The 27,173-nt window shown below is 45.4% G+C and overlaps 1 protein-coding gene across 2 annotated transcripts in view; it reads right to left on the bottom strand.

The window, feature by feature from the left end:
* CCDC158 (coiled-coil domain containing 158) overlaps positions 1–27,173 on the bottom strand; it is a 1,731,209-nt gene that overhangs the window by 183,926 nt on the left and 1,520,110 nt on the right. For both annotated transcript variants that reach the window (XM_029599728.1, XM_029599736.1), the window contains one exon: positions 12,123–12,584. In XM_029599728.1, the coding sequence (XP_029455588.1) occupies positions 12,123–12,584 (462 nt within the window). The remainder of the gene's footprint in view (positions 1–12,122; positions 12,585–27,173) is intronic.

Genomic DNA, 27,173 nt, shown 5'->3' with positions numbered 1-27,173 from the left:
CACACACACACACATCAGTCACCTCCCTGACTAATGCCTCACACTCTCACATACACATCAGTCATCTCCCTGAGCAATCACTTTCATTGTCTCTCACATACACACACACATCAGCTCTCTGACCACTCAATCACACACAGGCTGGCTGGCTGCTTCTCACTCTCTCTTACTCACTTCCTCTTCCCCCTACATATGTCACGGAGTTTTTTGCCGGTCCACAGCGCGCGCACCCGGTCTCTCCCGCTGCCGTTGCCGCTGGGCTGTCAGCACGTTCAAGCCCAGTGGGAACGGCAGCGGTGTTGGAAGAAGCTGTGGCACCCGCGGCTGGCCTTTTCTTCTTCCCGCACCTCCCCCCCCCCCCCCCGTGACCCGAAACAGGAAGTGATACACGGAGCGGTGCGCGGGAAGGAGAAAGAGCCGTGCCGCGTCGGTTGCAGCATCGGTCCCCGAGCAATTGAACCAGCCGGCAATCGAGAAGAGTCAGCAGCATGAGCCTCCCGCGGCCGAAGGGATTCTTCTTGCTTGGCCTGCGGGGGCTCATGCTGCTGACTCCTTTCTCGATTGCCGGCTGGTTCAATTGCTCGGGGACCGATGCTGCAACCGACGCGGCACGGCTCTTTCTCCTTCCCGCGCACCGCTCCGTGTATCACTTCCTGTTTCGGGTCACGGGGGGGGGGGGGGCAGGTGCGGGAAGAAGAAAAGGCCAGCCGCGGGTGCCACAGCTTCTTCCAACACCGCTGCCGTTCCCACTGGGCTTGAACGTGCTGACAGCCCAGCGGCAACGGCAGCGGGAGAGACCGGGTGCGCGCGCCGTGGACCGGCAAAAAACTCCGTGACATATGTAGGGGGAAGAGGAAGTGAGTAAGAGAGAGTGAGAAGCAGCCAGCCAGCCTGTGTGTGATTGAGTGGTCAGAGAGCTGATGTGTGTGTGTATGTGAGAGACAATGAAAGTGATTGCTCAGGGAGATGACTGATGTGTATGTGAGAGTGTGAGGCATTAGTCAGGGAGGTGACTGATGTGTGTGTGTGTGTGTGTGTGAGAGAAAAAGCATGGAAGTGAGAAGTCTGGGTATGTGGGAAAGCATGGGCGTAAGAAGCCTGGAGTTGTGGGAGTGAGAAACCTGGGTGAGTGTGCATGCATAAGAGAGAGAGACTGCTTGGTAAGGTGACTGTGTGTGTGAGAGAAAAAGACTGGTGTGTGTGAATGTGAGAGAATGTGATTCAGGGAATGAGAAGCCTGTGCACGTGGAGAGTGAGCATGGAAATGAGAGAGACTGGTGTGTGTGTAACAGAGAGAAAGTGATTATGGGAATGAGAAGCCTGGGCATGTGAAGAGAGTGAGCATGAGAGTGAGAAACCTGGGTGTGTGTGAGACACAGCATGGGAGGGAGAAGCCTGTATATCTGAAAGAGAACTTGGGAGTGGGAAGCCTGTGTGTGTGTGTATGCATGAGTGAGATCAGGTGACTGGTGTGTGTGTGTGTGTGTGAGAGAGAGAGAGAAAAAGTGATTATGGGAATGAGAAGCCTGTGCATGTGAAGAGTGAGCATGGGAGTGAGAAACCCGGGTGTGTGTGAGACACATCATGGGAGGGAGAAGCCGGTATATCTGAAAGAGAACATGGGAGTGAGAGACTGGTGTGTGTGTGTGAGAGAGAGAGAAAGAAAGTGATTTTGGGAATGAGAAGCCTGTGCATGTGGAGAGAACAAGCATGGGAGTGAGAGATTGGTGAGTGAGTGTGTGTGTGTGTGTGTGAGAGAGAGAGAGACAGAGAAAGTGATTATGAGAGTGAGAAGACCATATATGCAAGTAGAACACGGGAGTGGGAAGCCTGTGTGTGTGTGTGTGTGTGTGTGTGTGTATGGCATGAGAGAAACTGTTCAGGAAGGTGACTGGTGTGTGTGTGCCAAAGACTGTTTGGGAGATGATTGGTGTGTGAGAGACAGAAACTGGTCATGGGGGCATGACTGGTGTGTGTGTGTGAGAGACATGGGCACTAAGGAAGAGGACCATAAGTATAGAGCTTAGCTTCTACTGCTGCTTCTGGTGTGTGCCATGGCCTGCAGGGAAGGGGAGTAGGAGAGCTGCTGGAGGGGGTAAGTAAAGGTGGCTTTAAGTTTATTTTTCTTGACTGCCATTTTAATTGTGTGATGTCTGCTTTTTTGAAATATTTTATTGGTGTTTGGAGAATGTTTAATAGTTTTTATGAGTTTTTAATTGTTGGATGTTATTCTGTTCATAGCTGTTTAGAAACATTTATTCTGCTTATTAGTATAGTTTTACAATTATTTCTGTTTGGGGATCTATAGCTGCTTGCTAGCTCTGTTTTCCTAATAAGAGGTGTATTGGTGTTTAGGGTCTGATGTAATATTTGTAGTGTTGCCTTTTCATAGATAGGGTTGCTCCTGTTTGAGTGTATTCCATAATACAGGTGTAACTGTGTGCGGATTAGTTTATGTGCATTACTACAGATCCTGGTAGTATGTTAGGTCGGTTCTGTGTCTGTTACCGAGATGAGATATTTTGCTAGCATGTAAGCATTTGTATCGGTCTTATTTGTTGTGTTTTCTCAGAGGACATACATTGGTGGTAAACTGCTGTCTTTTCATAAGTAGGGCTATTGAGAACTGAGTTAATTATATTAGTCCGGCCCTCTAAAACCATCCCAATTTCTCATGCGGCCCCATGGGAAAATTAATTGCCCACCCCTGCTCTAGCCTTTATGGATCCACAGTGTTTATCCCATGCCCCTTTGAAATCCTTCACAGTTTTAGTCTTCACCACTTCCTCTGGAAGGGCATTCCAGGCATCCACCACCCTCTCCATGAAGAAATACTTCCTGAAATTGGTTCTGAGTCTTCCTCCCTGGAGCTTCAAGTCATGGCCCCTAGTTCTACTGATCTTTTTTCCAAAGGAAAAGGTTTGATATTGACCATGGATCATTAAAACCTTTCAAGTATCTGAAAGTCTGTATCATATCACCCCTGTATCTCCTCTCCTCCAGGGTTTATATATTTAGGTTCTTCAATCTCTCCTCATAAGTCATTTTATGTAGACCCTCCATCTTTTTGGTCACCCTTCTCTGGACCGCCTCCATCCTGTCCCTGTCCCTTTGGAGATACATTCTCCAGAACTGAACATAGTACTCCAGGTGAGGCCTCACCAAGGCCCTGTACAAGGGGATGATCACTTCCTTTCTCTTACTAGATATTCCTCTCTCTATGCAGCCCAGCATTCTTCTGGCTTTAGCTATCACCTTGCTACATTGTTTCGCCAACTGTAGATCGTTAGACACTATCACCCCAAGGTCTCTCTCCTGCTCCGTGCACATCAGCCCTTCACCCCCCATCAAATACAGTTCTTTCAGATTTCCACACTCCATATGCATGATTCTTCACTTCTTGGCATTGAATCTCAGCTGCCATATCTTCAACCACTCTTCCAGCTTCCTTAAATCCCATCTCATTCTCTCCATTCCTTCCGGCGTGTCCACTCTGTTGCAGATCTTAGTATCATCCACAAAAATACAAACCTTACCTTCTATCCCGTCCGTAGTCTCGTTCACAAAGATATTGAACAGGACCGGTCCCAACACCGATCCTTGTGGCACTCTGCTTAACACCGCTCTCTCTTCAGAGTGAGTTCCATTTACCATCACACATTGTCTTCTGTCCGTCAACCAGTTTGCAATCCAGGCCACCACCTCGGTACTCATTCCTAAGCTTCTCATTTTATTCACAAGCCTCCTGTGCGGGACCATATCAAAAGCTTTGCTGAAATCCAAGTAGATGACATCGAGCGCTCTTCCTCGATCTAATTCCTTAGTCACCCAATCAAAAAAGTCAATCAGATTTGTCTGACAGGACCTTCCCCTGGTGAATCCATGCTGCCTCTGGTCCAGCAATTCTTCTGTCTGTAGATAGTTCACTATTCTTTCTTTCAGCAGCGATCCATTAATTTTCCTACCACAGAGCTGAGGCTAACCGGCAGGACCACCACCACTCTTCTCCAATCACTCAGCACCACTCCCGTTTCTAGGGATCTATTGAACAGGTCACTCAGTGGACCTGCCAGCACATCTCTGAGCTCCCTCAGTATCCTGGGATGAACCTCATCAGGCCCCATGGCTTTGTCCACTTTCAGTTTTCCTAGCTCTTCCCATACATTCTCTTCTGTAAACAGAGTTAGATCTACTCCACTCCCCTCCAGTTTCTTGTTACCTAGCGACGGTCCTTCTCCAGGGTCCTCTTTAGTAAACACCGAACTTTACAGCTGTAAAGAATTTAAGCAAAGGATATATCTCATATTTTACTTCAGTGAGAATGAGAGCTTAGTAATAAATTTATTTATTTGTTGAGTTTTATATACCGTTATTCGGTTGAGCCATCATAACGGTTTACAAAAGTATACATTTATCTAGTAACTGAGCAGTAATATGAACGTTAAACATATTCTTAGCAGTTGGGTAGCAGTACAAAACCATTTAAACCATTTAAACAATAACAGAGATATGGATATCAAGTCCAGAGTGAATTATTAGGTTAGAAGGGGAGGGCATGCAGGTACAGGGAGAAGGGGGTGAATTAAGCGGTAAACAATTGAGAGTTCACTTGAGAGTTGGGATGATTAGATGACTCAAAATCAGTGAGGAATTTGCAGAAATTAGTGTTTTTAAGTCCTTTTTGAATGTTTTTAGGTCATGTTGGATTCATATGAATTTAGGTAGGGTGTTCCACAGTTTGGGTGAGGCAATTGAGAAGGCTCTTTCTCTTGTGGTTGCCAGATGCGCATCTTTGACAGGGGGAATGTTTAGGTAACCAGAGTTATTGGAGTGTAGGTTTCTTGAGGGCTTTTGAGGGATTATGTTTAGTGAGTTAAGACCTTGATTATCGTTGTTTAGGATTTTGTGGATTATTGTCATTGATTTGTAGACAATACATGCGTTGATAGGGAGCCAGTGAAGTGAGGTCAAAATTGGTGTGATGTGTTCACTTCTTTTTGTTCCAGTTAGGACTCTGGCAGCTGAGTTTTGTAATATTTGGAGTGGCTTGAGGGATGAGAGAGGTAATCCAATTAGTAAGGAGTTGCAATAGTCCAAGGTGGAGAAGATAAGAAGTTGAAGAACAGTTCTGAAATCATGGGGGTTGAGAAATGGTTTTAGGTGTCTTAGGGTTAGGAGTCTGTGGTATCCTTCCTTGGTTTTGTTTGTTATGTGGTTCTTGTAGGAAAGCTCCTTGTCAATGGTAATTCCGAGGTTCCTGGTGTAGTTGGTAAGGAGTATAGTTATGATATGTTTGTCAGGAATTGTCAGGGGTGGCAAAGTTGGATTAGGTTTTTTATCCATGAGTAATATTTCAGTTTTGTCAAAGTTGATTATGAGTTTAAGGGAGTTTAGTAGGTTTTTGATTGAGATAAGTAGTTCAGAGGTTTTCTTGTATGTGTCATCAATCGAGTTTTGTATGGGAATGAGGAGCTGAATGTCATCAGCATAGAGGAAGTGTATGATTTTGTATTCTTTTAGTAGTTAGCAGATGGGGAGAAAGTAAATGTTGAAAAGGGTGGCTGATAAAGCTGATCCTTGAGGGACACCGGTGTTGAGGTTGATTGATTTTGATAGGTTGTTATTGATTGATACTTGGTAAGTATGATCAGACCGATAGGAAGAAAACCAACGTAAAGTATTGCCAGTTAAACCAATTTGGGATAGTTGTTCCAATAGTATTTTGTGGTTCACTGTGTCAAAGGCGGCTGAAAGGTCGAGAAGAATGAGTAGGAATTTTTCTTGTTTGTCAAAGCCTCTTAAGATAATGTCATTTAGTGAGATGAGGAGAGATTCAGTGTATAGGTTTTTTCTAAAACCATATTGGGATGGAGATAGGATGTTGTTTGACTCCAGGTAGTCATCTAGTTGAGTGTGAATGACTTTTTCAATGGTTTTGGCTATGAAAAATAGGTTTGATATGGAATGGTAGTTGTTAAGGTTTTCAGGATCTAGGTTGTTCTTTTTAAGGATTGGTTTGATGACAGCAGATTTGAGGCATTTGGGGTAGTTGCCTTCGTTCAGTGATAGGTTGACAAATCCATCTAATAACAAACTCTCTCTTGCTCAGTCTCTATCTATCAAAGGTGGACTTTAAATCCTGCATGTCCTCTAAAATTTTAAACAAGTAATTGATTTTTCTAAACCTATTTCTTATCTTTGTCTCCAATTTCAAAAACACACTTTTTGCTAAAACACTCAAATGCACACACAATTCTTCCATAGAATAATATGCCATGCTCAATTTCAGTGGTTTTCTGACACTTTAGAACAGTCTCAGAAGAGATAAGATCTAACACCTTCTGCTCCCTTACTTAAAGCCAGACTGACTGACTTCTCAACTGCCATCCTTCAGTTAGATCAGTACTCTATGATGATCTCATCTTAAATAGTTCCCAAGGGCACTTTAGAGCAAGCTTTAATCAACATTTAGTTCATAAATGCTCCCCTTCTTTGTATAAAGTTATAGGCATAACCTTTTAGAAATGTTTGAGCCTGATTATCAATCTGGATGCAACTGGATTACTTGATTAGTGAGCAATTCAAATGTGTTATTCCACCAGCCTGCTCACAGCAATTCAGCAATTGCACGCAAGAAGGAATTTTCCACAGCTCTACCATTATTTATTTATTTAAAAGTATTTGTATACCGTTTTTACAAACAATGTTTAATCAAAACGGTTTACATAACTGAATGAAATAAGTGTAAACAGAAAGAAATTAAAAAACATAGAATTATAAAAAAGTATAAAATTACAAAAAATGAAGAATAGAAAAATAAAAACTGTCTAAAAAATAAAAGTTAATTAATATAAAACAAACCAATATATAATAATGTCGTGCCATATCATTTGCTGCCTTTGTTAAATAAACATAAAGTCTTGATAGCTCTGCTCCTCTTTCTTAGCTAATTCTCTTCAGTCCTGCCCCCTTATAGCTGAACTGAGAAAGAAAGAAACTCTTGTAGCTGCCTGCATATCAGCTGATTATCTTCTTACCTCCCCTGAGGTTTCTAAGTTCACTGGAGATTTTCATTTTTTTTCTACCAGCACAGACATCAGCTCTGGGATAACTCAGCCTCATTTTGGGATAACTCAGCCTCATTTCTCTTTACACCTGGGCTATGACAGCCCCAAACAGAAGCTTCCCAGGGAACAAGTAAATATAAAAATAAATACCCCCCCCCCCCCCTTTAATTTTTAACCTCTGGTTACACTAACTATTACGTTTTGAAGCAGAAAAAGTGTTCTTCGTGTAGACTGGTCCTTTATATTTGAAACCCTTCAGTTGATAGATATAAAGGGGCATTTTATAGATTTAGTAAGGCCTCAGTACTAGTTAATGGCATCTAATTGGAGGAGTTTGAGTTGCAAAGAGGTACTCGCCAAGGTTGTCCCTTATCCCCTCTACTTTTTATTTTGACCTTGGAGTCTCTTTTAAAGCAGATCCGGGAAAATGAAGGAATAGAGGGAATTCTAATTGGAAGATCAGGGACAAAATTTTTATAATTTGGTTGCATTCGCAGATGGCATCTTAGTCATATAAATAATCCTCAGACCTCCATCCCAACTTTTTTGGAAGAGTTCCACATATAAGGTAGTTTGGCAGGACTTAAACTCAATTTGGATAGGTCAGAGGCTCTTCTGCTACAGATATCATTGACTGCAGCATGCAGCCCTAATTTTCTGATGCAATGGATAAGAGACTCTTTTAAATACTTGGGCAGATATTTACAAAAAGATCATGTCATACTGCAAGCCTTGAACTTTCAGAAGCTTTTGGTTCATACTCAGGACATTTTGACAAACTTGATGAACTTTCTTTCCCCTTTCTCTGGCTGGGAGGGTATGTCTCTTCCAAACAATGATTCTGCTGAAGTGGCTCTAAGTACTCCAGCATTTACCTATTTATTTATCTAGTAAAAATTTGAGAAAATTGGAGTACCTCATTTGTCAATTCCTTTGGTGTAATAAAAAACCTCATATAGTCCTCTCTACTACATTGACAAAGTGGTTTAAGTTTAGCAGATTTAAAATCATACAATATAGTCTGTCTCCTTCGACAACTGAGAGACTGGCTACTGGGAACTAGTTATTAGGGATGTGAATCGTTTTAGGACGATTAAAATTATCGTCCGATAATTTTAATATCGTCTTAAACCGTTATGGAACACAATACAATAGAGATTCTAACGATTTATCGTTATAAATCGTTAGAATCGTGAGCCGGCACACTAAAACCCCCTAAAACCCACCCCCGACCCTTTAAATTAAATCCCCCACCCTCCCGAACCCCCCCCCCAAATTACTTAAATAACCTGCGGGTCCAGCGGCGGTCCGGAACGGCAGCGGTCCGGAACAGGCTCCTGCTACTGAATCTTGTTGTCTTCAGCCGGCGCCATTTTCCAAAATGGCGCCGAAAAATGGCGGCGGCCATAGACGAACACGATTGGACGGCAGGAGGTCCTTCCGGACCCCCGCTGGACTTTTGGCAAGTCTTGTGGGGGTCAGGAGGCCCCCCCCAAGCTGGCCAAAAGTTCCTGGAGGTCCAGCGGGGGTCAGGGAGCGATTTCCCGCCGCGAATCGTTTTCGTACGGAAAATGGCGCCGGCAGGAGATCGACTGCAGGAGGTCGTTCAGCGAGGCGCCGGAACCCTCGCTGAATGACCTCCTGCAGTCGATCTCCTGCCGGCGCCATTTTCCGTACGAAAACGATTCGCGGCGGGAAATCGCTCCCTGACCCCCGCTGGACCTCCAGGAACTTTTGGCCAGCTTGGGGGGGGCCTCCTGACCCCCACAAGACTTGCCAAAAGTCCAGCGGGGGTCCGGAAGGACCTCCTGCCGTCCAATCGTGTTCGTCTATGGCCGCCGCCATTTTTCGGCGCCATTTTGGAAAATGGCGCCGGCTGAAGACAACAAGATTCAGTAGCAGGAGCCCGTTCCGGACCGCTGCCGTTCCGGACCGCCGCTGGACCCGCAGGTTATTTAAGTCATTTGGGGGGGGGGTTCGGGAGGGTGGGGGATTTAATTTAAAGGGTCGGGGGTGGGTTTTAGGGGGTTTTAATGTGCCGGTTTTGCGATTTTACGTTTTTTCGATTTTTTACGATTTTTCACGATATTTTACCCCCCCAAACGGCAACAATACGATTCCCTCCCCCTCCCAGCCGAAATCGATCGTTAAGACGATCGAGGACACGATTCACATCTCTACTAGTTATTATACTCCACTCCCAATGGAAAGGGACTTGATTTATCCTTTATGTCTTAGATATATTCTGCACAACATTCCATTACCATTGAAAATGCATTTGCAGAATAGTTTATTGGTCACTCCAATCATAAAAGCCTGGAAGTGGCTATGCCACAAGTTACATCTGAAATATGCTATCCATTCTGACTCTCTCTTCTGGCCTCCTGCGACCTCTGGACTTCCCTGTTTGGCATCAGCCACGCACCCTTGTTCATGGTGGGCACGCCTCTGAACTTTCTCACTCTAGGAGACCCTGTGAGGCCCACCTAAGACCAGGCAGCCCGGGTAACCAAGGACTCAACCTAAGGGAACCCTGGGATGCTATTAGCGAAGCTCCAGCTAGCCTCTGTCTCCTCCTGTGCTCCGCCTCCTGGTGGAAGGTGCTCTCTGGGTCTGACCGGAAGGCCGTACCAATCCTGCACCAAGCCAAGGGTCCACCTCAGCGCAACACTTATGACATATTTTATGCCACTCTGGAAATTAACTCTCTAGATACAATGGGATGGGACTGGGGCAGGGGAATTGTTCAACTGCTTACATCATATTGTTTGTCTCAGATAATATAAATTTTCCTACTGTATAGTTCATTGTATTGTATTGCATCTAAGGATGGTGTGCAGGAATCACTCACCGTTTTGGTTTAGTTGTAAAGACTTGTGAAAATCCAATAAAAAAGATTTGAACTAAATCCTTGTCATGTTGCATTCATGCCGTGAATGCTTAACTTTAACCAGAATATATTAGTTTTGAATGCTGACATGTAGGTCAGTCAGACTGATCCTCCCAGTGATGTGCCTAGTTTATCAGTTAATAACCTTACAATAAGTGTTTCAACTGGGGTTCATAATCTGGACGTTATCTTAGACTCCATATTAAGCTTTAAACCTCAGATAAAAACTGTTCTAAAATCAGTTTTCTACAATCTTCAAATGATAAGATGACTTAAATATATTCTTTGGAAGGAAGATTTCCCTAGGTTGGTTCAAGCTTTTGTTCTTCCTGGTTTCGACATCTGCAATACACTTTATTGTGACTTTCCTAAGCAGCAATTCAGAGCATTACAATTATTGCAAAATGCTGCAATCAGACTCATTACACTTTGTTCTCCCAGGTAGCATATTACTCCTCATCTGAAAGAGTTACACTAGTTACTGTTACGTGTCCCGTTCGCGCCCGGCTCGCGCATGTTCCTGCTCACCTTCATGGTCCCAGGTCGGCCTCCCTAGTGGCTGCTGCTAGCGTGTCCAGGCCCCGGCGTCCCGTGGCAGTGGTCACCGGGCCTGCCACTGCGCACCAGGCCTCACGCCGGAGCTCGGAGTCCTCGGCTGTGTCTGCCACGCCCCTTTGCATAAGGCCAAGGGCGGGTCCTAGCTTCACGGCACGCCCTGATTGATTCCCTGTTATAAGAAGGTCATTGCATGAACTTCCTTGCCTTGGCAATCGGGTCGGCATTTGTGCTAGATTGTCACTGTATGCTTGCTTGTTCCAGTCTGTTCCTAGTCTCGTTCCAGGATCCTTCTGTTCCAGTTCTGTTCCTGCCTTGTTCCTGCTTCCTAGTACTCCAGTGTCCTTCCATTCCTGTTCATCTATTCGTCTACTCAGGTAGTACTTCGGACTGTCTTACTGGTACTGACCTCGGCTTGCTCCTCGACCTGCCTGCCTGTCTGCTACCTGCCTTCTGACTCCAGTCTATTCCTCGATCTGCCTGCCTGCCTGCTGCCCACCTTCTGACTCCAGTCCATTCCTCGACCTGCCTGCCTGCCTGCTGCCTGCCTTCTGACTCCAGTCCGTCCCTCGACCTGCCTGCCTGCCTGCTGCCTGCTTTCTGACCTCGGACTGCCACCTCGCTTGACTTCCGGAATCTGACCTCAGCTCGTTGACTACTCCTCGGACTGATTCTGAACTTTGACCTCTGCCTACCTGACCACGTCCCTACATTCTGGCTCTGTTCCTCGCCTTGTCATCACCGACACTCTTCTGGTCCTCCTTACTACATCAGACCTCCTGTCTCAAACCTGACCATGCTACCCTTCTGCTTGTGGGCACGCCGGACTTCCACCTTCCCAGGAAACCCTGCGAAGCCCACCTAAGTCCAAGTGGCCCGGGTCCCTATGGGCTCCTCCCGGGGGGACCTCAGGCTTCCAGTGGTGAAGCTCTACCTAGCCTTTGTCTCCTCCTGTGCTCCGCCCCCTGGGGGCAGTTGCTTCCTGGTCCCAACCAGGAGGCAGTTTTCCACTGCCTCAGGACAAGGGTCCACCCCCGAGTGCACCAGTGGCTAACAAAATTAAGTTCAAAATAGTCACCTTGTTTTTTAAGATGTTACATGGTGATAGACTTTAGATACTTGGTTGAGTTACTAAAAGTATATGAGCCCAGTCAAACATTGCATGTTGTGCATCAGCATTTGTTATATATTCCCTCTGTTCAAGACTTCCTTCTTCAAATTACCCATAGATGTTCATTTTCTGTTGTCCGACCCTCTTTGTGGAATGCCCTGTCTGATGGCTTCATGATATAGTTGACCATAAATTGTTTAGGAAACAGCTCAAAGCATTTTATTTTCAAGAAGCTTTTAAAGTATATGATATATGTTTTCTAGAATTTACCCTATACTATAGTGCTATGTGTATTTATTGTAATTTTTAATTGATTTTTATTGCATGTTTGTTTTTGTATTATTTTTCATATTGTTTGAATGTTTTGTTGTAATCCACTTAGTAAAACTTGTACCATTAAAATGGAATATAAAATTTTTTAAAATAAATAAATTGCAAGCTAATACAATGAAGAATATGTGTGCATTGTGAGAAAGAAACATTTATGACTCATACCAACCTTTAATGCCTGTAGTTCCTGTTTTTTAAGGCTGATGTCATTCAGAAGACTTGCATTTTCCAACTCCATAGTGTCAGCTCTCTGGATGTGCTGTTCCATCCTCTGTGTCAGGTTTTCAACTTGGCTCTGAAGATTACTGAATTCCTTGTCTCTTTCAGCTGTTTGCTGCTTCAAGAAATTAGCTTCAACAGACACTTTTCGTAGGTGTTCCACTTCTTTTTCTAACTGCTGGAAGTCTTGAACTTTACGGTTTACCTGGGAATGCAAGCTATTGATTTCTGAAGAGGAAGCCTCTAAAGTTTTTTTTTTCTCTTGCAGTTTTTTCTCAGTTGTGTCCAGAACAGCCTGTTTGACAGAAAGCTCATTAGTGGTTCTACGGAGCATCTCTTCTGTTAAACTTAGCTTGGAATTCAAAAATTTGACTTTCTCTAGGATCTCATCCTTTTCACGAATTGCACCCATCTAAAAGAGGAAAGAAAATGAAGAAAATGTTCAAGGCATATTATTCTTAAAGACTATATTAGAATAATTACAGCTTGATTCATCCTAAATTCTAACTGAACTCTGGAGCAGAAATAAGAGTTGAAAACTCAAATAGTAACTGTTACAAAATCAGATATTTGTAAGCTATTTGATCAATAAAAAATAAAAGAATATTCATCATGGTCTGGAAAAAGGCGCAATTTTCAAACTGTCTGCATTGGACAATGTCCATAGGCACTTCTTACTTGTGGAATTTGTACTAGGTTTCAAAGAGAAAGTATGAATGTACATTAACAACTGAAACTTTCCACAGGTACATTTGCACTTGCCTTTTATACAATGTATTTGTACATGGAAAATAACATTCACAGATTTGAAAATGCACTCTGCACACATTATTTTCCTTCCCTGACTTAAAACCACCCCCAAATATGCTGTCTCTAAAGCAGTTCAAAGTATATTTATGGTTCAACAATGCACATACTTTTAATAGGTGTAATTTTCAGACCATCAATTAATGTGTGTAAATCACTATTCATCTGCATAAATAGCTTTGAAATTGTTCTCATTAGGAATAAACAAGAGAAAGAATCACCACAGATGCTCCATTAATGCTTTTTAATCCACCTACAGACATGCTGTCAAACAAAAATATACCAGAATACATATATGCCTTATATTTGCTTCCTGGAGCCTTCAGATCTGAATATATTTACTCATATAGGTGCAAGTCCAGGCATGCACAACCACACATCCTCACAACTTTCCATTTCCTTCCTAAACTTTTGTTAGGTTTTAGGTAAGCTAGTAAATTTTGCATAAATAAATCCTTTTTTATTCTATCAGATAACACCCCCAAACATTTTAAACAACTTCCCTGTTTTTTAAAGGATTGCTAAACTGTTACACATAAGACTTGTTTGCCACCAAGAATTGTAGGGCTCCTTTTTAAAATGGTTTCCATATATTTTTAGATCTGAAACCTTATTTATATCTAGTTTAGACACAATTATGTGAGGCTTCAATAGTGGAATAAGATACATCTTTTTGTTATTAGATATATCTGCCACTTTTGATACTTTGAATCTTCAAATTCTGATCTTCTAGCTGTGTGATATCTGGGCATCAGGTACTGTGTTATCTTGGTTCAAATCTTACAAATCTTACCTGATGGACTCACTGTACTCAGCAGGTAAGGATTGCTTTCAGTACCTCTGCTTGGTACTCTACCAATATTGTTGTCTCTCAAGGTTTGGCCCTTTTAGCTGTCCTATTTATTATCCAACTCTGTTATTTAAATTGCTTGCTGTTATGACTTGTAGATGTGTGGGCCCTGGGCCCAGGTGAGAGATGGTACTGCCCAGGGGGGAGGAGACCGGTGAGCCTCACCGTTGGGAGGCATGGTCTCAGTGGACATGAGACACAGCTGTGGAATAGAGTCTTTATTATAAAAGTAGAAAAAGCACAGCCTGTGGAACGGGGGATGCAGGAGGAAGAGATAAGGTCTGAGAAGGGGTACACCCAAAGGGAATGCCTCAGACGAGAATATCCGGTAGTAGTCCGCAGAGAGGGGTACACTGAAGAAGTCTCGCCAAACCCGGGAACAGCCCGCAGTCCAAGGCAGAAGGCCCTCCGAGGAGCGGATAGCCAGAGACAAGGAAGGGCCCCCGAGGTGCGAGTACCCAGAGCGTCTCACGCCGAAGTGCAGGAACTGGAACAAGAAGTCCGTACAAGAGAAGTGGATTCAGCAATGAGGGAAAACTTTGCTAACTCATTGATAGGCAAGGCCAGGCAGCTTAAATACAGCAGAGTGTAGACATCATCTGGAGGGGATGCCCCCGAGGTTCTCGCCATGGCGTGCTAAATACTGGCCCGTGCGCGTGTGCCTAAGTGATCCCATGAGCAAGATGGTGGTCAGCAATGCCCACGCTGTCCCAGACATGCCAGGGAGGTTGGCGGTAGCTGGCAGAGGCCGCTACTTTCCTCAATGATGTCAGGGCTGCATAAAAAGAGGTGAGCATTAGTGGTCGCAGCCATCTGTGACCGATGGGCGTAACAGTACCCCCTTCTTAGGGCACCCCCCTGGGGGTTTTGGTTTCCGAGGATGAGAAATGTGGAACTGTCTGATTAGTTCCTTGTCAAGGATGTTGGCTGTGGGCTCCCTACTATTCTCCTCGGGACCAAATCCTTCCCATGATATGAGATATTCCCAACACCTTCCACGCTTCCTTACGTCTAAGATGTCTTCTACCTGATAGGTGATATCCTCTTCAGCCATTAGAGATTGGGGTTCAGTCAGGATGAGTGGCTTTAAGAGAGAGATATGGAAGGCGTTGTGGATTTTAAGTGAAGTGGGTAATTGAAGGCTGTAAGTAACTGGACCCAGGTGGCGAAGTACTGAAAAAGGCCCGATGTATCTGGGCGCAAAGAGAGCTGAAGGCAATTTTAGGCGGATAAAGAGGGTACTGAGCCACGCTTTGTCTCCGGGGTTCAACTGAGGGGCTGTCCGATGATGAGCATCGTAGAACTTTTTAGCCTTTTGACTGGCCTGTTGGAGAAGTTGTTTGGTGTGCTCCCAGAGTTGATGTAGTTCTTGCGTTGAGACCTGAGCTGCAGGAGATGGCACAGACAGAGGCACTGGAAGAGGAGGCAGAGGCTGGCACACGTAGACAATTTGGAAGGGCGAAGATCTAGTAGAAGCAGACTGGTGAGAGTTTAAAGCAAACTCGGCCCAGGGAAGCAAATCAGACCAGTCACTTTGCCTTCAGTTTACGTATGCCTGGAGAAACCTTTTTAAAGTACAGTTCATCCTCTCTGTCTGTCCATTGGCCTGTGGATGGTAGGCTGATGTGAGGTCTAGAGCTATGTCAAATTTTTTGTATAATGACCTCCAAAATCTCGCTGTAAATTGTATGCCTCTATCAGAGAGGATGTGTTTTGGGAGGCCATGGAGGTGAAAGACGTGGTGGATGAATAGTTTCGCTAGTTCTGGGGCTAAAGGTAGACCAGGTAGCGCCATGAAATATGCCATCTTTGAAAAGCGGTCCACGGTGACCCAGATGGTGTTGTTGCCACAGGAAAGAGGTAGATCAACAATGAAATCCATGGCTATGTGTGTCCATGGCTTTCTGGGTGCAGGGAGTGGTTGAAGAAGCCCCCAAGGATGACCTGCCAGTGGCTTTTTATAGGCACAGGAAGGACACAATTCCATATATGCCTAAAGGTCTTTCTGCATGGTTGGCCACCAGTAGAACCTTTGCAGAGTAGAAAGTGTTCTAGCTTATTCGGGATGGCCTGCGAGCAGAGAATCATGTGCCCATCTGAGGATCTTTCTTCTGAGTGGTCGGGGAACCTCCATCTTCCCAGTTGGGACCGTGTGTGTAGCAGAGAGGAGCACCCTCATAGGGTCAATGATAGGGCATGGAGTATCTGGAACATCTTCTGTGGTAAAAGAATAGGAGAGTGCATCGGCTCGGGTGTTTTTATCAGCTGGCCAGTATCACAATAGGAAATTACACCGGGTAAAAAATAGAGACCAACAGGCCTGTCAATGGTTCAGGCGTTGAGCATGATGTAAGTACTCAAGGTTCTTGTGATCGGTGTAAACTGTGATTTGGTGTTGCGCTCCCTCGAGCCATGGACTCCATTCTTCGAAGGCTAATTTAATTGCCAGGAATTCCTTGTCCGCTATTCCATAATTATGCTCCGCAGAGGAGAAGCGTTGGGAAAATAATGAGCATGGGTGCAAGGTATGATTGGCTGAGTGTTGGCTGAGGACTGCACCAATGCCGATGTTAGAAGCATCCACTTCAATGATGAAGGGTCGTCAGGGATGACCAGTGGCATTCGCCGTGTTGAGGAGGGACCTCGCTGGTCCTGCTGGGGAAGGTGAGTGCAGCAGTCACAGGAATAACTCACAGACTGCTGAATGCAACAGTACCAACCTCTTAACCTCTCTCCCTGAGGCTCCGGGTTTCCTGGAGTACCATTGGTGAAAGTCTTTCAGGAGATTGGTATCCAGGATGTTGCAGGATGATTCCCATGAGCTTTCTTCTGGACCATAATTTTTCCAAGAAATCAGGTACTCAACCTTTTTACCCCTCCAGCGAGAATCCAGGAGTTCTTGGACTTCGTATACATCATCTCCAATACCAATGACTTCCTGAGGTTCAGATGGCACTTGGGGGGCCATAAAAGCACTACCAGCTTAAGCAATGAAATATGAAACACTTTATGGAATTTTAACAGGTGGTAGCCTTAGCTGATATGTGACAGGGCCCATTTGCCGTAGTATAGAAAAGGGCCCAATAAAGCATGGTGCCAAACTTTGATGAGAATCATAGACACAAGTGGTGGGTACTGAGCCAGACCTTCTCCCCTAGTTTGAATTGGGGAGCTGGCCTTCTATGGGCATCTTCTGTTCTCTTGGCTCAGGTGGCAGTTTACTCAATTAGTTGATTGGTCTGGTTCCATAGTTCATGCAGTTCCTGGGTGGACAGCTGAGCTGCTGGTGACAGAACTGTCACAGGCAATGGCAAAGGAGGTAGAGGCTGTTTCCCGTAAACCAAGTGGAAGAGCGAAGAGCCCATGTCTGCATTGATGTGGTTATTATCGGAGAACTTGGCCTAAGGTAGAAGAAAGGCCCAGTTGTTCTGGTGGTCATTACCAAATAAATGAAGGAAGGTTTTGAGGGTACTATTGGTTCGCTCTGCTTGCCCATTACCTTGTGGGTGGTAGGCTGTTCTGTAGTTTAGTGTGATGCCAAACCTTTTGCAGAGAGAATGCCAGTATTGCGCAGTGTACTTCACTCCTTTGTATGTGCTTCGGAAGTCCATGTAGATGAAAAATATGAAGGACGACGAGTCGTGTCAGCTCCGAAACACAAAGAAGGCCAGATAATAGGACAAAGTGTGCCATCTTGAAGAAACAATCAATCAAAACCCATATTACAGTGGCACTGTTAGAGATGAGGAGGTCCATCATATAATCTGTGGCTAAGTGGGTCCAGGGTTCCCTGAGGGCTGACAATGGCTGCCATACAGCGCTTTTTGCTATGCACAAATGGGGCACAAGTTGACATAGGCCTTGGTGTCTTGCTTCAACTGGGGCTGCCATACTGTCACTGAAGCAGTTCAAGAGTTTGTACCCGTCCAGGGTAACCTGCGACACAGAAGTCATGGGCCCATTTCAACATTTGCAATCTGGGAGATACAACCATCTTCCCTGGAGGAACAGATACCAAAGTGGCCAGAAATATCTTAGCAGGATTGATGAATTACCTAGGAGGTTCACATCCTCAGTCTGTAAGGAGCAAAAGAGGACGTCTGCCCGTTGGTTCTTCATTGTTGGGTGATACCTAAATTCAAAGTCAAAGGGAGCAAAGAACAAAGACCAACGGGCCTGTCTTGGATTAAGTTGCTGAGCTTGATATAGGTGTACAAAATTCTTGTAACACAATGTTGAGCTCCTTCAAGTGGTGGTGCCATTCCTTGAGAGCTAGTTTGACTGCCATTAGCTCTTGATCTCCAATGCTGTATTTGAGTTCAGCTGGGGAGAACTTCTTAGAAAAGAAAGAACTTGGACAGAGTAGCCCTTCTGGAGAGCGTTGGTAGAGGCATTTACCTCTAAGATGAAGGGTCATGTAGAATATGGGTGCCATAGGCAAGGCTTGACAGAAAAGGCCTTCTTTATCTGTTGGAATGTGTCAATAGCCTCGGGTAGCCAATCTTTGGTATTGGCACCTTTAAGGGTAAGGGCAGTAGTGGAGCTGCCATGGAGGAGTAATTTGGAACAGGCATCTTCTGATGCCTACAAAATACGACAATCAATACTTCAGAACTGGCATGTTTTACAAACACACCAGATTTTTTAAGTCCCGCTACGGATCACTTTTTCAAGGGCTACTAATTTAAAGGACTTATTAGTGAGATCAGACTGTTCTGTGTCTTTAGACATCAATGACACTTCACAAGGATCACATGTTCCATGTAACAGCTGTATAGTGTGTGCTTCTTCCATGTCTATTCACAATTCATTGACCATTGGCACTGGACAAAAATTTTTTTTGAAACACCACACCACCTGTTTATCTACCATGGTTATCTATTTGATTAGCTGCCCATGTGGACTATCATATGTTGGTAAAACCAAACGTCTTTTAAAAACAAGGATGATTGAACATAAATCCAATATTAAGCACTCTAGAATAGATGAACCACTGGTGATGCATTGTTTAAACTCCGGGCATAATTTTGCTGACCTTCAGTTTTGTGCTATCGATCATGTTCCTCAACATTGGCGTGGTGGTGACCGAGAGTCACTACTGTTGCAGAAAGAACAAAGATGGATTTACAAACTCAACACTGTTGCCCCGACCGGGTTAAATACTGAACTCGATTTATATGTTTTTCTCGGCTAATGTTACATCAACACATTGCTGTTGTTATTATTTTTTCTGGTTGACAGAACCTTTTAATCATACATCAGCTGTTGAATAAGGTTCAAGTTCCGCGCATTTATGACGTCATCTGATGACTGGATATTTAAACAAGTAAAAGCCTCGGCTTCGTTTCCTTTGCTTTCAGGCGAAGAGACATCAAGACGCTGTGTCCTTTTCAAAATGGTAGCCATGTTTATGTACAGATAAGTACTGTTTTGTTCTTCTATTCTTGTCAAAGAATTTAGAATTAATTTTGTCAATGATGTTTTTAGGTGAAATTATCGAGACGCTATGTCCTTTTCATAATGGTGAAAGTGATATGACTCGCTATTCATTGATATCATTGCATGCCCCTGAAGAAGCTTCACAGTGAAACATGGGCCGTGTTGGGTCTGGTTAAAATTGAATACGAAGAGTCTTTCACTAGTGCATACTAGAAGAAGTTTTACAACAAATCAAAAGTTCAAAAAAATATATATATTTCATTAAAAAGGACTTTGGAAGGTGTGTGATGTGTAGACCGGTTGGTCACTGTTTAAGTGTCACAACGACAGGCTTGCTGACACCTTTTAGGCTATAATATTTAATTAATTTGGTTTCCACTAATTTTTTGCTGATTATATTTGTGTGGTATACCACTGACTTTTTCTGACCAATTTAGATTTCAGTTACCCCAATATTGACTGGGTAAATGTATCATCGGGACATGCTAGAGAGATAAAGTTCCTGGATGGAATAAATGACAGTTTTATGGAGCAATTGGTTCAGGAACTGATGAGAGGGAGCAATTTTAGATCAAATTCTCAGTGGAGCACAGGATTTGGTGAGAGAGGTAACAGTGGTGGGGCCGCTTGGCAATAGTGATCATAATATGATCAAATTTGAATTAATGACTGGAACATGGACAGAAAGCAAATCCAGGGCTCTCTTGCTAAACTTTCAAAAGGGAATGTTGCGCTTTGAGGTGGACACTTGTCCTGGAGCAGTGGAGAATGGCTCCCTGGTAGGGACCAGGAAGCACCTGCTCCCAGGGGGCAAAGCACAGGAGGAGACAGAGGCTAAGATGAGCTTCACCAATGGAAGCCCGTGGTGCCCCCGGGTGGAGCCCATAGGGACCCGGGCCGCTTGGACTTAGGTGGGCCTCGCAGGGTCTCCCAGAGAGGTAGTAGAGAGGCATGCCCACGAGCAGCAAGGGAGCGCAGTTGATCACTTGGCTGTAGGTCTGGAGAAACAAGGAAGGCCAGACAGTGTAGGCGATGACAAGGCAAGAGACAAAGCCAGAATCAGGAGAAGTGGTCAATGGCAAGTAGGCCCCAAGGACAACCGGGCGGCGGTTTCTGTCTGGCACAATTTGAACAAGAAGCAACATAGGAGAACGTGTCTTCCTTCATAGTGGGCCACCAGTAGTACTTCTGTAGTTTTGTCAGAGTTCTGCGCCCGCCAGGGTGTCTAGCCAGTTTAGAGTTGTGAGCCCATGCTAACAACTTTTTTCTTAGGTTCTTGGGTACCACAGTCTTACCCACAGGTACTGGGTGAGTAGCTGACAAGATAACTCTTTTCGGATTGATGATATGTTGGGTTTCCTCAGGTACGTCCTCAGAGAGAAATGAGCGAGATAGGGCATCTGCTCTGACATTCTTATCTCCGGGGTGATATTTCAGCACAAAATCAAATCTGTTGAAGAACAGGGACCATCTCACCTGCCTATGGTTTAGGCGCTGAGCATGGCGAAGATACTCCAGATTTTTGTGATCCGTGAAGACTGTGATAGGATGTTGTGCACCTTCAATCCAGGGGCGCCACTCCTCAAATGCCATCTTTATTGCCAGTAATGCTTTGTCTCCTATGCCGCAGTTCTTCTCCGCTGGTGAGAAGCGACGAGAGAAAAATGAGCATGGGTGTAAAGTCTTAAAGTCACCGGCCTGGCTTAGCACGGCCCCTTACAGTTTCTGGAATGCTGTTACTGCCTCCGTAGACCAATTGGTGAAGTTGGCACCTTTCTTGATCATAGCTGAAGTGGAACAGTTAGTGAGGAGTAGTTCTTAATGAATGTTCTGTAGTAGTTGGTAAATCCCAGAAATCATCTGAGAGCCTTTAGACCTGTGGGTTGTGACCATTTCTTAATGCTCTGCAGCTTCTGTGGGTCCATCTGGAAGCCTTGGTTAGACACAATGTACCCTAAGAAAGGCACTGATTCCTTGTGAAACTCGCACTTAGACAACTTGGCGTATAGACGATTCTCACGGAGTCTTTGCAGCACTCTTTTGACATCCTCCAGGAGAGTGTTCATGTCCTGGGAAAAGATTAAGATATCATCTAAGTACACTATGACACATTTGTAGAGTAAATCACGCAGAATGTCATTCATCATGTTTTGGAAGACAGCCGGGGCATTGCACAGGCCAAAGGGCATCACTAGATATTCAAAGTGCCCATCCTGGGTATTGAAGGCTGTCTTCCATTCATTGCCAGAGTGGATGCGAACTAGGTTATAGGCTCCCATGAGATCCAGCTTGGAGAATATCTTGGCTCCCTGTAGTCTATCAAATAGCTCTGAGATGAGTGGTAAGGGATAGCGGTCCTTCACAGTGATCTCGTTTAGACCTCTGTAGTCAATGCATGGGCGCAATATTCCATCCTTCTTCCCCACAAAGAAGAAGCCTGCACTAGCAGGAGACTTGGAGAGTCTTATGAAGCCTTTCTGAAGGTTCTCCTGTATGTATTCAGACATGGCTTTATTCTCTACCACAGAGAGAGGGTAAACCCTGCCTTTGGGTGATTCAGTATTATTTTTTATTTTATTCAGTGTTTTTATTATACCGGCATTCATGACAGGTATCACATCATGCCGGTTTACAATAAATAGGGTGTGAGCTATACAGAGAACTAAAACTTATAACACATATTATTAGACTTCAAATTGATGGCACAGTTGTAGGATATATGTGGAGGGAGTATGTCTGCAGCTTCTTTGGAAAACACATCTTGAAAAGATGCATACTGAGGCGGCAACCCAGGCATCAATGGGGTAGTTGGTATGCAGGACATTAGAGAGACCTCCATCAGACATTTACCATGGCAGTCTGGACCTGTTGCGTTCATGGCTGCTCTACGCCCTCACTCCACCCTCTCTACCTCTGTGGCGACTCCCTCCGGGTCTGATGGATGGCTTGCTGCCGCAGCGTCTCCATGCCGCCTCTCTCCGACGTACCCGGACCGGCTCGACGCTGCGGATCTGCCATGTTCCTGATTACGTAGGATGGGCGCGTGCGCACGCTCCGATGTATGTACCAGCAAGGGCGCAAACCTCAGGGGCGTCCCCTGAGATGACATCATTCGCTTCCAATATAAAAGGTCTCAAACTTTCACTAACAGATTGAGTTAGCAAGGACAACAAATCGCACATGAATTCGGACTTTGATTCGGACTCACTACGGATTCGTCCAAGCTACTCTGCCTCCTCGGACTTACCAGGGGTACCCGCTCCTCGGGGGCCTCGCTCTCTTTTCTCTATTTCAGATTGCAGATAGGAACTAGTACTTGCTCCTCGAGGGCCCATGTTCCTGGACACTCTGAAGATTCTCTACTGCCTGGAAGTTATCGCAGATACAGACATTTGTTAGTTACCATCGCTCTCTCAGAGCTTTCCCTGGAACCAGGTACTCGCTCCTCGAGGGCCTAACTCTTTCCAGCTACTGAGCCTCCTTAAGACCTTATGTGATATTTGTCATCTAGTTCTGGCTATGAATACAGCATACCCTGTTTACTCACTATTTATAGTCTTTCTACAGCTCAGCAACCCTGGTAGCACTGTTCCAGTATCTGAGGGACTTCAGCCCTGCCAGGCACAACAGCTCACTACTGCCACCTCTGGTCTGTCTAATAAAAGAACTATCTGTCTTCTTAACCAAGCCTAGCCGGTGGTCCCCCTCAGGATATCCTCCTGGAGTGCTGTCATCTGCCATCGGCCCAAGGATCCACCTATTTACATTCCTCTACAGCTGAGTGCCCTCTCTATTACTCAGCTGATACAGATTGCTAACTCTGCAGTCTATATCCTAACTACATTACTAACTCCGCCTACGGAGCATAACAAGATTATTAACTCCTCCCTCTACAGGAGCAGACCATAACAGATTGATACTCCCTAGCAGATCCATAACAAGTTTGCTAAACTCCTCCTTCAACGGGAGTATCCAGCAGCCAGCTCATAACAGATTGCTAACTCCCATCTGCTTGCTCCTCCCATCAGCATAGCAGATTATACAGATTGCTAACTCCAGTGGATCTGGCTTTAAAATTGGAGAAGCAGTACTCCTGGGAATCCAGCTTAAGGTATGGGATGTCAGTAATGCATGGACCCGGCACACCTCTCCGCTTTGCAGGACATACCGGGCCTGGTTCAACGCATCTCAGAACAGCAAGAAACCTTGGAGAAACTTACTGCAGCATTCCTTCAGCTTCATACACAGAAGATACAAGGCACAGCTTCTACACAAGAAGGTCAGTTACAGCATGGCCAGTTTGTCCACAATTCATACATAGGCCCAACCTCTTCCGTATTCTTCTCTCTTTAGACGTCGGGTGACTGCGGCCTAATTGCATAGGTTCTTCTTCGCCAGCAACTGGACCCAAGGGAACAGGCCTGGGTGTAGGTTTAACTCGAGTTTCACCCTGAAGGGGTCTTCTGGGAGACTTGGTCTCTTGAACCTTGTCATGAAGTTGGCGATCAATCCTTGTTGCCAACTTCACCAGTTCAGCCAAGGTCTCAGGCATTATATGAGCAGCCAGCTCGTCTTTTAAATGAGAGTTCACCCCTCAAAGAGAGGGTCCTCAGGCATTTAGGGTCCCAATGTAATTTAGATGCCAGTGTCTTAAATTCTATGGCAAAGTCTGATAAAGGTTTACTACCTTGCTTCAAGTGCACCAACGAAGATCCTGCAGTAGAATGCCGGGCAGGGTCATCAAAGACTGATCTGAACAGTTCAAGGAACCTGGCAAGATCATGTAGAATAGGATCATCATGCTCCCACAGTGAAGAAGTCCAAGCCAACACTTGGACTTCCGGCCAGATAAGACAAGATGTTGGTGGTCTTGGCATAGGCTGTAGGAAAATGATTAGGCTGCAGGGAAAAGTGCATGCAACATTGGTTGATAAATCCCCTACATCTCCAAACTTCCCCTGAGAAGTGTGCTGGAACAGATAGAGGTACAATTGTCTTGACCGTCACTTCTGGCGGTGTAACTTCTTTACCTGTGGTAGTTGGTAAGTTCATCTGTGCGTGCAGCTGGTTAAATGTAGCAGTCAAATTCTCCAGGGCGTTCTGCTGTTCAGAGATTCACTGGGCCAGGCCTGGAATGGTCTGCAATGCGGTGAGCTGAGCTGAATCCATGGAGTTAGCAATCTGTTATAGTTTAGCGATGTTTAGCTGGATTCTTGGGTACTGTGGAAGATGACCGTGGGGAGCCACAGTACTGGGCTAGACAGGACGCGCAAACATAGAATTAGATCTTTTATTGTACAGCTGATGTATATCACCATAGGTGGCAGTAGTGAGGTGATCCAGAGGTAGCAGTCCAGGGATCCTTGGCAGAGGGGACCCGTCTCACCAAGTTGGTATGGGGAGATCCAGATGTAGGTTTCCCAATTCCCAGCACGGCAATGCTGTGGATGAGACAGACTGAGAATTAGATTACTCACTAGATGGTAGCTGTAAGGTTAGCGAGTCCTCCAGGCTGAAGTCAATGGTAACAGGCACTGAGGCAGGGAGAGCAGGCCCTCGAGGAGCGAGTGCCTGATCCCAGTAAGGCACCTGAAAGGAAAGCAGAGGGCCCCCGAGGAGCGGGTACCCAGGTTAGAAAATACCCCGAAGGGCAGAGAGGGCTTCCAGCGGCAGCAAGGAAGCGGGAGAGTAGCTTAAACTGGCCGAGACCAATCCTTGCTAACTCAACGAGCTAGCAAACAAGAGTTTGCTATATACCCGGATGTTGTGAATTCACTCGAGGGGGACACCCCCGAGGTTCGCGCCATTGCAGGAATAAAGATGTGGGTAGCGCGTGCACCCTAGGAGGCCCTTGAGAGAAACATGGCGGAAGACAACGCCTTAACCATTCCGAGGACGCCGGAGAGCATGGCTTGCAGAAGCAACGGTAGCCATATTCCCAAGGCTTGTGGGAGGAGTCGAGAGAAAGGTGAGGCACAAGGGGCAAAGCCGTCTGACCCCGATGGACACAACAAAATATAAAAGGTCTCAAACTTTGGTTCAATGTGCTTCAGCAGTCAAAAAAGCAAACAGAATGTTGGGAACTATTAGAAAGGAAATGGTGAATAAAACGGAAAATGTCATAATGCCTCTGTATCGCTCCATGGTGAGACAGCATCATGAATACTGTGTACAATTCTGGTCACTGCATCTCAAAAAATATATAGTTGTAATGGAGAAGGTACAGAGAAGGGCGACCAAAATGGTAAAGGGGATGGAACAGCTCCCCTATGAGGAAAGACTAAGGAGGTTAGGATTTTTCAGCTTGGAGAAGAGACAGTTGAAGGGGAATGTAATAGAGGTGTTTAAAATCATGAGTGGTCTAGAACGGGTAAATGTGAATTGGTTATTTACTCTTTCGGATAATAGAAGGTCTAGGGGACAATCCATGAAGTTAACATGTGGCACATATAAAACTAATTGGAGAAAGTTCTTTTTCACTCAACGCACAATTAAACTCTGGAATTTGTTGCCAGATGATATGGTTAGTGCAGTTAGTGTAGCTGTGTTTAAAAAAGGATACGATAAGTTCTTGGAGAAGTCTATTATCTGCTATTAATTAAGTTGACTTAGAAAATAGCCACTGCTATTACTAGCAACAGTAGCATGAAATAGACTTAGTTTTGGGTACTTGCCAGGTTCTTATGGCATGGATTGGCCACTGTTGGAAACAGGATGCTGGGCTTGATGGACTCTTGGTCTGACCCAATATGGCATGTTCTTATAATCCAACTTTAGGACAACACTGGTATCTCCCCCCCCCCCCCCCCCCCAGAAGAGAGCAGAAACAAGATGTTAAGTTACCAATAAGGGCCCTGACCTCAGTGGTCAGAGTATCAGATAAGTATGAGAAAAATAACTGTGAAAGCTTGCTGGGCAGACTGGATGGGCCGTTTGGTCTTCTTCTGCCTTCATTTCTATGTTTCTATGTTATAGAACATAGAAACATAGTAGCCAGTAGTTGGTGTTCCACCTTCAGGCAGCAAAACACTGCACGGAGCGGCAGTAGCCACAGAGGCATTCACGGAGCGGGATGCCAGTGGCCAGTGGTTGGTGTTCCACCTTCACGGAGCGGAGGGATGGAGGGCTGCCATCTCCAAAAAAAACAAAAAACAAACAAACAAACAAAGCAGGGGTGGGTAAGAGTATGGGGCAGGGGTGTGGCCTGCTTGTTGCGGCGGTTGCTATCCCTGATTGAGCTGGATGTTCACTGGGATGCGGATACGGCGCTGCTCTCTGCATTGGTGGAGGGGTGGAAGGGAGTTGGGGCCGGAGGGTGCTGGAAGCCAATAGTGACGGGTGGGAGGGAGAAAAGGGGTGGGGGGGGGGGGGATAAACTGCGTGGCTTGCTGGGCAGACTGGATGGGCCGTTTGGTCTTCTTCTGCCTTCATTTCTATGTTTCTATGTTATAGAACATAGAAACATAGAAACATAGAAATGACGGCAGAAGAAGACCAAATGGCCCATCCAGTCTGCCCAGCAAGCCATGCAGTTTATCCCTCCCCCCCCCCCTTTTCTCCCTCCCACCCGTCACTATTGGCTTCCAGCACCCTCCGGCCCCAACTCCCTTCCACCCCTCCACCAATGCAGAGAGCAGCGCCGTATCCGCATCCCAGTGAACATCCAGCTCAATCAGGGGTAGCAACCGCCGCAACAAGCAGGCCACACCCCTGCCCCATACTCTTACCCACCCCTGCTTTGTTTGTTTGTTTGTTTTTTGTTTTTTGTTTTTTTTGGAGATGGCAGCCCTCCATCCCTCCGCTCCGTGAAGGTGGAACACCAACCACTGGCCACTGGCATCCCGCTCCGTGAATGCCTCTGTGGCTACTGCCGCTCCGTGCAGTGTTTTGCTGCCTGAAGGTGGA

This window comes from Rhinatrema bivittatum, chromosome 1 (genome assembly GCF_901001135.1).
Source record: "Rhinatrema bivittatum chromosome 1, aRhiBiv1.1, whole genome shotgun sequence".
Taxonomy (NCBI): Eukaryota; Metazoa; Chordata; class Amphibia; order Gymnophiona; family Rhinatrematidae; genus Rhinatrema; species Rhinatrema bivittatum.
The sequence above is the reverse complement of the archived record's forward strand: the minus strand, read 5'-3'. Positions and strand labels throughout refer to the sequence as shown.